The 13,849-nt window shown below is 40.0% G+C and overlaps 1 protein-coding gene across 2 annotated transcripts in view; it reads left to right on the top strand.

The window, feature by feature from the left end:
- The window catches only part of LOC146001292 (choline/ethanolamine transporter flvcr2a-like), a 47,430-nt gene that overhangs the window by 24,129 nt on the left and 9,452 nt on the right, over positions 1-13,849 (top strand). For both annotated transcript variants that reach the window (XM_083138598.1, XM_083138599.1), the window contains exons 3-6: positions 3,596-3,820; positions 6,262-6,403; positions 10,683-10,879; positions 12,876-12,979. In XM_083138598.1, the coding sequence (XP_082994724.1) occupies positions 3,596-3,820; positions 6,262-6,403; positions 10,683-10,879; positions 12,876-12,979 (668 nt within the window). The remainder of the gene's footprint in view (positions 1-3,595; positions 3,821-6,261; positions 6,404-10,682; positions 10,880-12,875; positions 12,980-13,849) is intronic.

Here is a 13,849-nt window from a genome sequence, read left to right as displayed (position 1 = left end):
AAGGCAAGTCTTAAGTAAACTTGCCAGCTCCTTGCTTTAGGCTAGGTTAGACCTGGTTAGGTTAGGTTAGGTTAGGTTAGGTTAGAGTGGGTTAGGTTAGGTTAGGTTAGGTTAGAGTAGGTTAGGTTAGGTTAGGTTAGAGTGGGTTAGGTTAGGTTAGGTTAGGTTAGGTTGGGTGTTGGCAGCTGTCGGTTGTTTAACTCTTCCCTCTCTCTCCTCTCTCTCTCTCTCTCCTCTCTCTCTCACCTCTTTCTCTCCTCTCTCATTTTTGTAAAAGGCCATGGCAAAAGTACCAGTAGGTTGGCAATTTTGCTTTATGCACTGTAAGGCAAGCCTCAAGCAAGGTTGCCAGCTCCTTGCTTTAGGTTAGGTTAGACCAAGACAAAAACCTTGGTGATTTTTTTCGAGTGAGGAGTTAACAACACTGCGAGTCCCATTTTCGGTTGCAGAACTCTCAAGCAAAATTGCCAGCTTCTTGCTTTAGGTTAGGTTAGACCAAGAACTTTGGTGATTTTTTTTCGAGTAAAATGTTGGCAACACTGCGAGCCTCACCAAGCCTCACTTCCGGTTTTCTGAACTCTCAAGCAAAATTGCCAACTCCTTGCTGTTTTAGGTTAGGTTAGACCAAAAACCTTGGTGATTTTTTCGAATAAGCGGTTGGCAACACTGCGAGAAAATTGGCAGCACTGTCGGTTGTTTAACTCGTCCCCCTCTCTCACTCTCTCTCTCCTCTCTCTTTTTTTTTGAAGGTAAAAAAATAGCTTAAAAAGTGATGCCAGAGCTTTTTCTGTCCTCTTTTCTCTCATTGTAGGTTAGTTTAGTGCGTAAAACGTCGTAAGGCGAAAAGTAGGTCAAAGGACCCAGCCAGAACGTACGGTTCCACCTACTCAGGGTCAGTTCTGAATAAAAGTGGAAAGAAAAATGGGGAAATAAAGTATACAAAGACAATCCGCACACCATTCGTGAGTTAAAAGAGAGTATTGTACGAAAAATCGGGAGAATTACAGTAGACGAACTTGCACGTGTAAATGCCAATTTCCTTCGGAGATGCCAGGAATGTGTTGCAGCGGAGGGACATCATTTTCAACACCTTCTGTAGTCAAGGTTAGTACACAATATGAAAACTGTAATTTTAATAGCCGACTCTAGCGACTGTTGCTGACCCGTTCACCGGGAATGACAAGCGCTGATGCCGGGCAGCTTGCCGCCGAGTCTCGTAGCGAATTCTCTGTAGAATCTGGGGTATTACAGCAAAAGTTGCCTTTCTTCGTCATCCACTAAAGTCCTGAATTAATTTAAGTTCATTCAGCTAAATCACTTACTGTCATTAAAATATCAACTTTCGATTTTGCATTCAGAAAGGAAATTTCTTCGTATTAACATTTGCCACCATTTTAGTGTTGATTTGAACGTCGACATTTTCAGATAGTGATAAAACTGACACCGACAAAGTTCCTCAAAGCTCTCTTGAAACCGCAACATGTATCGGCTCGTCTCGTATACTTTCAATGGCTTGAAGCAACACAGATTTTGATAAGGAACTTTTACAGCCGCACAAAACTGAAGCCATCAACTCTGACGTAAACTTTTACCAATTTCCTTTTATAACTTTCTTATCGTTGCAAAATTGAAGTTCTGGTCTCGGCATAAACATTTCCAAGGAATAAATTACTTGTCCAGTCTTGTTGGCTTTGTGCATTGCTGGATTCTTAGTTTGTTCTCAAGCAACTCTAGAGTTCCCGGTAGTCACGTCTTAATATCCGTGTTTGTATCACAGATTGATAAAATTCTAACCTTTCTTCAATTTCAAACTTATTACAGAAATCTTAGCCTTGTTTTTCCAGTTTTCCCTCAACTGTTCGAAGAGCAGGACTGCTTATCTGCTAAGATATTTTGGTTTCAAACACGCAAAGCAAAACTCGTTCATGTGTGATGACGGCTGGGGAATAACAACTCTATGTCCGTTACATGTCTGACAAAGTACAGAGGCTGGTGCTGGAAAGAATACTATCACAACAAAGAACTTGCACTTATCTTCAAATGCTCAATCCTTTTATGCTTACTCTTTACCAGATCAATTATTTAATTTTGAAACACCATTCCACATGAAACACATTTCTTTTCTCGATTCTCTAACATTGAAAGCATCCCAAACAAACGGTAAATGTCCTCGATAGCAATATTAAATGGTGATTTAATGGCTTCAGAACATCCATTTCCCGAATTCTTCAAATATGAAGTTATTAATTGGAAAATCATCAACATTGTAACCAGGTGTAAGGCGAAGGTGTCAAAATATACCAGACTTTGTACGAGAGAGAATCAAATTAAAAATACAACAACTTAAAATGTCCAATAAAAATTGTAATGCAGACTGTATACGCCTCAAATTTACATGACCTCAAGACTGCAACACTAATCAAGTGAGCACTTCAAAACATATTATCTTTGTCATTTTAAAGATGACGCCTCCTCTACACACTTGCACCAGTGAGGAGGAGTGCTTGGTGTGTCATCTGAGGACTTGGATGACGAATTTGCAAGAAAGCAATGGATGTTCTAATTTTAGCATGCAACGAAACCTAACTATCTTGCCTTAGGCGATTCCGCAGAAATCCTTTCACCTTAGCACCCAAAGAAGACAGTTGGAAACACAGTTGCCAAATTTAGCTCTTTCCCCACGTTACAAACTTTCAAGCAGGGTACGAAATCCTGGGGGGGCAGAGGGTATTTCCCCCACCAACAGTCTTGGCCTCAAAAATCCCCCCACCAATAAGAAACAAAAGATAAGCAATTACTTTTGACTTCAAATATATGCTTTACTAAGAATAATATCGAAAACACACACATAGTAGTGTGGTTGTGAGTGTTGAATGCTCTCTCACTCTCTCTCTCTCTCTCTCGAGATCATTAACAAATCTACATCAATACGCACAATAAAAGTAAAACAAATAATAAATATGAAATCTAATTGATTCATATTAACATAAAGCAAAAACTAAATAAAAGCTTAGAAAAAAACCCACCAACTATTTCCTAATGTAAACAGTTAGTGAAGGAATTAGTTTGGTACTTTATATATATCTCTTATGTATAAAAGTAACACATTAATTTCTTTATATGCATTTAATAATAATAATAATAATAATGTATTTTTTATTATTTAGTAATTTATTCTTACATTTAATAACATAAATATGTATATCGTATAATTTATAAATATGTGTGGGGATGAGTTTGTAGATTAAGATCTTTCCCCCACCAGTCTTCAGTGGTTTCGCACCCTGCTATCAAGTCTACAATTTTAAGTGTCATAAAGTAACTGTTCATAACATTACTTCTGTTGTAAAGAAGTAACTCTGTTACAGTTACTTCCATTAAATTTTACAGTTAAATTCCTCAAAAGTAATAGTTACTTACTAGTTACTTCCAAACACACACACACCACACACACATATCAATGTGCTACACAAAATATGTGTAGTTATACTAAAAGTACATATATCTTTTCTTTGTTTGGAGCAGTGTCGTCATTTGATGACATGTCTGCAATATACCACTCTTCCGTTTATTATTTAGTGCTATTGTTTTCCAGGGGCTAAGAACGTCGGTGCTATTCGGGGCTGTTCTGACATTTGCTGGAGCCTGGATAAAAGTAGGATCGGTGTCTCCGGACAGATTCTACGTCACGTTCATCGGACAGACCGTGGCGGCCATCGGACAGCTGTTCGTCCTGGGGATTCCCCCGAAGCTGGCCGCCGTGTGGTTCGGCCCCAACGAGGTGTCTTCGGCGTGCGCAATTGGAGTGTTCGGAAACCAGGTGAGTTATGTAATCTAGCTATGCAAGGTCACGTATGCTTTCCCCTTACCTCCTCTAGTTTTCGTGATGGCATAAACATTTATGTATCCCGACCGATGGTAGGTCAGTGCCAGTGTTGCCAGTTGTAGTGTTATTGTGGGGGGGATTTGATTTAATTATCTTGTTCTTTAGCGTCGCCTTTCTGCCACCTTTGGCTAATTCATTGATGAAGAGACGCTCACAAAGAACACCCATGCCCCGAGATCCCTGGCGCTGTAGCCACTACGCCACAGAGGTCGGCGATTTTGTACAGAAGGGATAATTCTGAGTTGTAAATGTAACCTTCAATGGAAAACTTGAGAGAGTTTAAACATACTCGGGAACAACGGAAAACGGCCCTGTGATGTAGCAGTGGTAACGTAATCAAGGGGGTTCTGGGTTTGATCCACGGTGGAGGCACATTGCATAGTAGTTCGTATTCTAGGTCTGGCCAATCCGCAGCAATTTTTGGAAGAGCTCTGTCGTATGCGCGTGTGGACTGTAGAGCGAGAACATGTACTGTAGCGTTATAAAGAGGGAGTGACCTAGGAAGGAGGCTTCGTCGGTCGCGCTAGTGCTGTGGAAAGCCTCTCCTATCTGATTCGTAACAGTTATCTTGGCAGAAGAAACAGGGGCGGTTCCGCGAAATTGGCACTGGCGTACTCAGGATTTTTCTATTTCGGTGGGGGTTGCAATTGCAAGGGTGGACAGTACATAAGCTGATTTCTAAAGGGACGGTATACACAATAAGATATTTCGTGTATTTAGAACTTTCTACTCTAAAGAAATGGCAATTGGGGGCCATTTTAAGGGGCGTTACCACTCTGGTTTTCCCCAGTTCTTCGCTGTTTTTGTTTGAAAGGCCCACCAGTCCTCCCTCTCTATACGTCAGTGTTCCCAGGAATATTTTTTACCTTTCGACGCAAGCGGGAAGGTCACACCGACTGGAGCGCTCGCTGACCTACGCAAGTGTAAACGAAATGCTTAAATATCGTATATATACACACAGAATAATTTATCTGAGCACAAAGTAGATATTCAAATTGAGAAAACAAGAATATAAGTTTCAAATTGTGTACAAGAAGAACATAATATGTATAATATTAACTACAGGGTATAAACGAGATAATGAATAGATTTTCTCGGGCTATCGACCAGTTGAGTTGTGGAAAATATTTACTTCAAACGAGATAATGTTTTGAAATTGTAAAATTGGAATTAGGAACAATTTTCTAGGATATAAAACAATAAATGATTGATTGATTTGGTGTTTTTAAGTTCACTTTATGCACAGTAAGGCTAATCTGTACTGGACCTACAGTTTAAAGTGGGATCCGAACCACTATGTGCGTCCACCGGGCATCGAACCCGTGACCCTTTCATTACAAGGCAACGACGCTACTACTGATCCATCGGGGAGGCCCTAAAACAAGAAATGAATCCGCTACTACTGTATGGAAGTGAAATTTGGGTTAAGGATGGAAAACAGTAAAACATCTGGAAATTAAGCGAGGTGATTCATAGACACCAAGTGCAACACCGGAAATGGTCATGTTTTCATTGTTGATTATAGCTACGGAGGGTCACTACACTGTTACGTGTGACGATCTATTGTTTCTCCGGAATGATGCTAGACGTCTGTGTAAATGTTAATGTACGGGGTGCTAATAAAGTGACGTAGCCTTATGAGGAAACAATTTGTTTCACAGTAAATGCTTGAACTGGCCGCCATTTTGTGTTTCACGCGAAAGGATACGGTGAAAGATGTTCTTGAACATCCTTTGAAATTTTTGCTGTGAGATTGCATGGACACAGTTCCAAACGTTCGCTTGAAATTCTCAATACTGTGCTGATAAGTTGCATAGGCAACAAACATCCTTTAAGTGCCCCCCACACGAAAGTGTTACAACCGGGGACCGTGAGGGCCACAACCTCCTTGAGATCAGTCGTCGTGGAAAACACACTTCCAAGAGAACCATGGCAGAAAAGGAATAAAAGGAAATAATTACAAACGTTCCCTCATAATGCTACGTAACATTTTTTGAACAGACTGTATCTTTGTTTTGTACAAAGTGGAATACATAGAATGGGGGCTCGTCCGGGATTGATCGACAAAGATTGAAGTAAATTTATGTGAATGCTCTATATTTTCTGAAGTATAATTTTAACAAATTTTCAGTACATGCGGTACTTAAAACCTTCATTGGACAGGAGACATTCCAGGATTATTTTTTTCTTCAAATTTTCGAGACTTAATATGAACCCACAACACACGAAAATTCCCAGACGCGAACACAAAAGAATGTCCGACAGGTCCACCTCTATGTATTCCAGCTTGCATCTGTTTCATACGAATTTAAAAACAATTAATGTCTATGTGACAGTGGCTTTCTTTTAACAGATATTCATACGAATGATTCCAGATAGGAAACGCAATGGGCTTCTTGCTTCCGCCCGTTATAGTGAAGAACCATGACAGCCTAGAGGACATCGGACATGATTTGAATATCATGTACTATTCTAATGCTATTTATGCGTCGGTGATACTACTTCTGCTTGCTTTTTGTAAGTATTATAGTTGATAAAGGGGCGACTTTTCGCATAGAGTATTGTTTTCCTACCACGTTCAGGATTGAAAACGACCCAACCTATGGTGACCTTTCATACCGTAGCGGGGCAACAGGCTGTATAAGCCTACATTCGATTGTTTTGCCCCCAAACGGCATGCGACCTGTCGCTTGTCACATTGGTGTAACATATCCCTTCATGGAATAGTTCACAATACAGAGTCGCAGATAATACGTGTGTTGTGGAATAATTGTTTTGGAGCCATTGGATTATGATAGCATGTAATCCTTAGATGTATATTCAAATTTTTTGATTTATAATACGTTAGTGAGGTTTAGCTGTGTTACGTAAGTAAAAATCTGTACAATATAGAAAACTGACGAACAAGCACACGTGCGCGCGCGCGCGCGCATACACACCACACACACACACACACACATATTATATATATATATATATATATATATATATATATATATACACGAGGGGCGATCAGGTTGCTCTAACCCTAACATAGAAAGAGCGGCAATAGGGTTTCAATTTTTTTTTATTTTTCAACATACTCCCCTACAACTCCAATGCACTTCTCCCATCGGTGCTCCAACGCGTGGATACCTTGCAAAAAAAAAATCTTCCGACTGGTCCTCCAACCATGAGTCCACAGCCCTTATCACCTCAGAATCATCAGAAAAGTTTTGCTCACTAATGTCATTCTTCAAATGTTTGAACAAATGAAAATCACTGGGGGGCAAATCTGGGGAATAGGTTGGGTGGGGCAGCAATTCGAACGATGCATCTGCGATAGCGGCCCTCGCAATGCGTGAGGTGTGGACAGGTGCATTGTCCTGGTGAAGGAGCGCACCACGGGTCAACATCCCACTCCTCTTTTTCTTGATGGAATCACGTAATTTTTAGATTAGGTCATTGTAGTATATGCCAGTGATGGTTTGGCCTCTTTGTAGATAGTCCACAAGAAGGACACCCTTGCAGTCCCAGAAAATTGAGGCCATCACCTTCTTGGCTGACGTTTGCACCTTGAACTTCTTCGTTGGTGGAGAATGTGGGTGTTTCCAATCCATGCTTTGTGATTTTGTTTCTGGGTCGAAGTGATGGACCCATGTTTCATCCATAGTTACAAATCGGGCAAGGAAATCGTCTATATCAGCACGAAACTTGTCAAGAAGTTCTTGACTGATGAGCACTCGTGTGCGCTTCTGATCTGGGGTGAGGTTTCGAGGGACCCATCTTGCAGCATTTTTTTTCATTTGCAATTCCTGGGTAATTATGTTTTGCACAGTGCCATATGACAGGCCACACATCTCAGCAACATGACGGATAGTGACTCGACGATCCTTCAGCACGATATCGTGGACTTTGTTAATGTTTTCGGTCGTCATGACAGTTTTTGGTGCTCCACCTGCATGTTCATTCTCACACGACTCTCTCCCACAATGAAACTCACGACACCATCTCTTCACCATACTGTATGAAGGAACACTGTCCCCTAATGTATCCACCAAGTCCTCATGAATTTTGGATACCGTCCACTTCTTCTTCACAAAATATTTGATCACCACTCTCCCCTCAGTTTTCTCCATTCTGGCACATTGACACAACTTCACTCAGTTAAACCCCTGTAAAAAGAAAACTGTACGTTACTTAGACTTGCAATTCAGATTGAAAGCATATAAAGGATCACTAAACAATAACAAAATAAAAAATCAATCGTAACGTCCGACCCTAACATATATATACACACACACACACACACACACACACACACACACACACACACATTTAGTTAAATTATTAGAAATCGAAAATAAATTCGGCCCCTGTTTCCCTATTGGGAGATCGCTTAAATAAATTCACATGAAGATCTGCAAAACAGCCATTTAGGGCTTCCCGACGGCGTGGTGATAACGTTGTCCCCTTGTAATGAAGGGGTCCCGGGTTCGATACCCGGTGAAGGCACATGGCACAGTGGTTCGGATCCCACTTTAAACTGTACGTCCAGTCCCGATTAGCCTTTTCTGTGAATAAAGTGGACTTCAAGCAACAAATCAATCAATCAATCAACATAGCCATTTACTCGCACATTAATTGGTAATTTATCCTTGCACCTCACCGCCCTTAGCCTACGATCCATGCAATATTTACTTCAATTATAATTTATCTAAGAGTCGTTCTGTATTCCTATTCCACAGGAATGCATTGACATTATTTCAAGTAGTTCACCCTTCTCCCTGCAGGTGTCACAAGCAATGCATCGACTTTGCCTGACATCTACGGGCACCACTGCGTACTACATATTGAGTTCATGTAAGGAAAGCAAAACTGAAATGTTGGTGATAGGAATTGGACAGTGTTCCGATCGAAATAAATTGTCAGTACTAATTGTATACGAAATGCTTTATTATCATAACATAGTAGACTTGTTCATAAATAATCATACCGTCGCAATGTTATGATGTTTGTAGAATATTTTTCAGTGTTCTAAATGGAAGGGGCTGCAAAGAAGTACTTATCACAGATAGGAAAATTTAAGCAACCCCTCTTCCTGTCCAATTGCACCCATGTTATAAATAACACAGGAGCATCCCCCGGCTAACCCCTAGATCCAAGCAAACATCCCCCACCAAACAATTTCCACTTCAAGCGTTGATTTGAGAGGAGTACAAAATTTGTAGTATGTAATATCGCTTGAAATGATTGGGAGGACATATTTTATAGAGCATACATACAGGTCCACATATCACATAGTAACAATTATAATTTAACGAAGGACACGAAATAACAGCAGACATGAAAAATAAATTTGATTTTGTTACCTTGTTTCTCTAATAATTACAGTTTATTCTTTACAAAATGTTCTTATGCCCGAGAATTTAATCTGTATTTTCCTACTTTACGTAGCTTTTCACACTTTTGGCTAATCGCAACGATGAGGATGAAATACACTGGAAAAGGTTCACTGTAGAATTGGCAGTCTAAGCGATCATGGCCGTTTTAAAAGTACTAGTGGCTATTACATAGTCAACCTAATCAATATAATGCTTGGATTCACTTTGTAGAAATATGGATTGATTTGGTGTCTTGAGTCCACTTTATGCACAGTAAGGCTAATCAGGACTGGACCTACAGTTTAAAGTGGGATCCGAACCACTATGTGCCCTACCGGGTATCGAACCCGGACCCCTTGATTACAAGGCGACGAGGATACCACTGCGTCATCGGGGAGGCCTCTTTGTAGAAATATATTCATATATCACATAATTGCAATGGCAATTTACTATATCGGTGGTGGAGTGGTTATGACAGCGCGCTACGTCGACAGAGGTCACGGGTTCGAATGCAGGGATGAGTGGGTGTTCTTCGTGAGGGTTCCCTCCTCTATTTCATCATCTCCTCGCTTATCTTTATCTTCGAGATTGCCCAAAAGTGGCAGAAAAGCAAAGTAAGAAAGCATACATGCATATGTTTGTATGTATGTACAGTCCGTCACAAAACAATAGCACCACTCTTAAAGATTGCATGTTTAGCGTGATTTTGATTCACCCTGCAAACGGAACAAAATAAATTGTTTACTATATCGTCTAGTTTCCGAAAGATCACAATTTTGTGTGTATATGTATGTATATGTGTGAGTGTGTACTGGCGTACGCAGACGGGGCTGATGGGGATGTAGTCCCTCCATAAATTATGAGAAAATTAAAATTCTCGAATGAAAGCAGTAAAAAACTAGGAAAAACCACAGCGCTTTAAAATGGCCTCCTATTACAAATTTTTGTCTTTAAACAAACTTCAAGACAAAACTGAGCTATGCATATCTAGGCCTCTCAGGGAAAAACCTGCGCCAGTGTGTGTGTTGATGCAAGATGAAATGCTCAACTTGAAATTTGAACGTATCTTTCTCATGTCTCAATTCTATACTAAACATACATGTTACCACGTTTTCTTCTCACTCTAGCTACAGAACAAAGAGGAAACGACATGAATGCACCTTCATGCACAGAGCAAGGCTCCTATAAAAGCAGAATTAATTTATCAATATAATTTTAAAACTAGGGATAATATATAATATATGGTTGGACTAATCTAATTCCAAAAATTGATATAAAAATTGTTGGTCCTGTTAATCTTGATAGCAAGTAGACCACTCAACGAACTCGGCCAGCGAGCGCGCGATTTAACCCTTCGGTTGGATGGAAGTATAACACCTGCGTATCCGATCTTTTATCAACTTTATTTTTTTAAATTCATTACATCCTTTCAGTTTTTGAAGCAGCGCCTCCGGTGCCACCAAGCCCTGCTCAAGCGGCCCTTTCTGAAGAAACCAACTACGCTCAGTCGATCCTACGACTTTTCAAAAACAGAAACTTCATCCTTCTCTTCCTTACGTACGGAATCAACGTAGGAGTGTTCTACGCTATTTCGACTCTTCTCAACCAAGTGGTTCTTTCATATTTTCCGGTAAGTGCACAAATTCCTTCATTTTGTTTACAAAAAGAAAATGTGTGTACTTCTAACTGTCGTAGCGTACCTCTCATTTCTCGAGTTACGTTTAGCCATCTAGCAGCAGGAAACATCAAAGAATGTGTTAACTTCAGCATAATGCATTTTCCAGTTATTGCAGAGGTAAAAGTGGGAGGAGCTTAGGTGGACAGGATGCAAGTTGAATCTTGAACAGTCAGTTGAAGTTTAGCTTGAAAAGGAGTTAGTCGGAACTAGAACGGTGGGGTTTGGTTTTGAAGGAGAAACGAGCGGGAGAGTGAAAGAAAGAGACAAGATTAGTTTGAAAAACAGTCGATATCTATTATGGAAAGTGATCGTCAGTCAGAGGCGTCTCGTGAACGCATGCGGTGCATGCTGCGCATGCGTCAATTGTAGGAAAAAGACAGCTTACTCTGCGACGACATTCATGAGCATTTCTACATTCTAATTTCTTCATATAGGAGAAGTATTTATTTTACACGAGATCGCTGAACTAAGCTTATATTACATTTCTCGGATCTGAAGTGAAAGAAAGTGATAATTATTTTCCCACAATTGATGCATGCGTCACTTCAGATCCAAGAAATGTAATATAAGGTTAGTTCAGCGCTCGCGTGTAAAATAAATACTTCTCCTATATAAAGAAATTAGAATGTAGAAATGCTCATGAATGTCGTCGCAGAGCAAGCTGTCCTTTTTCCCACAATTGACGCATGCGTTCACGGGACGCCTCTGTCGTCAGTTCTAAAGTTTGTTCGGGTGAGAAGTGCATAGAAGTTAAGAGACAGTTTTAAGAGACTAACAACAGTGTGTGTGATTGAGTTAACTTTGAAACTCTTATTGATCATCTCTTCAAGAACCAGACAAGTAATAATATGCTTTTCTCTCAAGCCAACATTGCCAATGCAGTCTTTAGGTCATTTTAACCTGAAAATGTGCGAGTTGCCATTCATTTAAAAGGTTGTGTAGATTACGTTTATCTAGATACCTCCGTAGATGAAGGATACACCAAAGCGAGTGCTTACGAGCTACCGCTTCCCCCAATGGTAAGATCCCCCCGAACCTGTAAGGTCCTTTACAAACTGTAGAAGCAGCCCCAGTGGCAGTAAGGTTCTTTACGCTTGTAATTGAGTTACTTTGTTAAGAAAGTAACAGTTTGTTACTATTTTTTTTTAGTGTTCCCGTTACTTTCAATATGTTGCATGTACCATGGGCGAATCTAACTTTGTCGGGGGGAGGGAGGTCGAACTTAGGGCTTAACTTTGGAAAGGGGGCACAATCGACATGCTTTCCATCCCATGAAAATAGCATCCAGGATTATTTGCGAAATAACTTCTGCGAATCACAAATATTGCTCTTTATTACTTTGCTACTCATGTGCTCACAAAAGTGCCCTTAACTTGTAAATTTTAACAACCCTGATTTTTTTTTGGGAGGGGGAAAGTGTTTGTTCTGGATATTCACTCAACTTATATAACCAGTAGAAGAGTCTTTCCGAATATATATAATATATTTTCAATAAACTAGTTTATAAATATGTTTATAATAAATGTATAAAAAATTAAAAATTGTAATTTATTATTATATTTACTATTTAATGTTATGTCAATTGTGTAATCCCCGTACAAAAATTTCTGGCGACGCACATAATTTGCACTGCTTATCCTGAAGAACACGTTCCAAATGTAGCAGATGTCCATGGCGGAGTGATTAGCTCAGTGCGCTACGTCAGGGTTCCCGGGTTCGAATCTCGGCATGGGATTCTTTGTGCATGTCCCTTCATTAGATTCATCATCGCTCATCCTTATCGTCACAATTAGCCAAAGGTAACAGAAAAGCGAAGTAAAATAAACCAAACCAACCAATCATTCAAAAGCGTTTCAAATGCTGTGTTGGAAAGCAAGTGTTCTCTTCTGTTAAAGGTAAAATTGGGAATAACCCTACACGTTGATAAACAAGGTCTTACTGTTTTCAGGGTTCAGAAGAAGATGCTGGAAGGATTGGACTCGTGATTGTTCTAAGCGGCCTAGTTGGATCTGTCCTAGGTGGACTGATATTGGACAAAACGCACAAGTTCAAGTAAGATCTTCAGTTTTTATGAATCTACTTCCTCTATTACCTACATGCATCAATAATATTAGCTAAAAGTCACGAGTTCAAATCGAAAGCGGTGCAAAATACGAGAGTCGAATGAGAACCTTAATTTGGGTTTGTTTCTTTTCTACAGAGCATTCCCTGACATTCGCTACGAGACTCGGCGGCAAGTGGCGCGGCGTCAGAGCTTGTATTTCCCGGTGAACGGGGTCCGCGACAGTCGCTTCAGTTGGTTATTAAAATTACAGTTTTCATATCGTGTACTAACCTTGACTACAGAAGGTGTTGAAAATTATGTCCCTCTGCTGCAACACATTCCTGGCATCTCCGAAGGAAATTGGCATTTACATGTGCAAGTTCGTCTACTGTAATTCTCCCGATTTCTCGTACTATACTCTCTTTTAACTCACGGATTGTCTTCGTATAGTTAATTTTTTAGATCATTATTATTTTTATTTTTAATTTTTACATTTAAGAATTTTAGCGGCTCTAAATGCTGTGGTTTTTGAAACATCCGTTTCTTGTGAGAGGCGGAGGATAGATTTCCGAGGAGACTATTCTAACTTTTTTCCTATCTCATGTAGTTTTTCATCAGTAAGTACACGTGGGGTTTTCTTTCCACTTTTATTCAGAACTGACCCTGTTACTGCAAACATTTTTACGAGGTTTAATATAGTGGTCCTATGTGGAACGGGAACACCAGGAAATTTCGTTGCAAAACGTCGTCGCACTTCTCCACAATTCCTCTTTCCGAAGTAACACTCGACAAGATAAAGCCTTTGTTGTAATGTAAACATTTGTGGTGCCATATTAAGCCACAATCTTGAACACACGGACACGACACAACACAACTTC

The sequence above is a fragment of the Lepisma saccharinum genome, chromosome 17 (assembly GCF_977018435.1).
Source record: "Lepisma saccharinum chromosome 17, izLepSacc3.1, whole genome shotgun sequence".
In the NCBI taxonomy this organism is placed as follows: Eukaryota; Metazoa; Arthropoda; class Insecta; order Zygentoma; family Lepismatidae; genus Lepisma; species Lepisma saccharinum.
The sequence above is the reverse complement of the archived record's forward strand: the minus strand, read 5'-3'. Positions and strand labels throughout refer to the sequence as shown.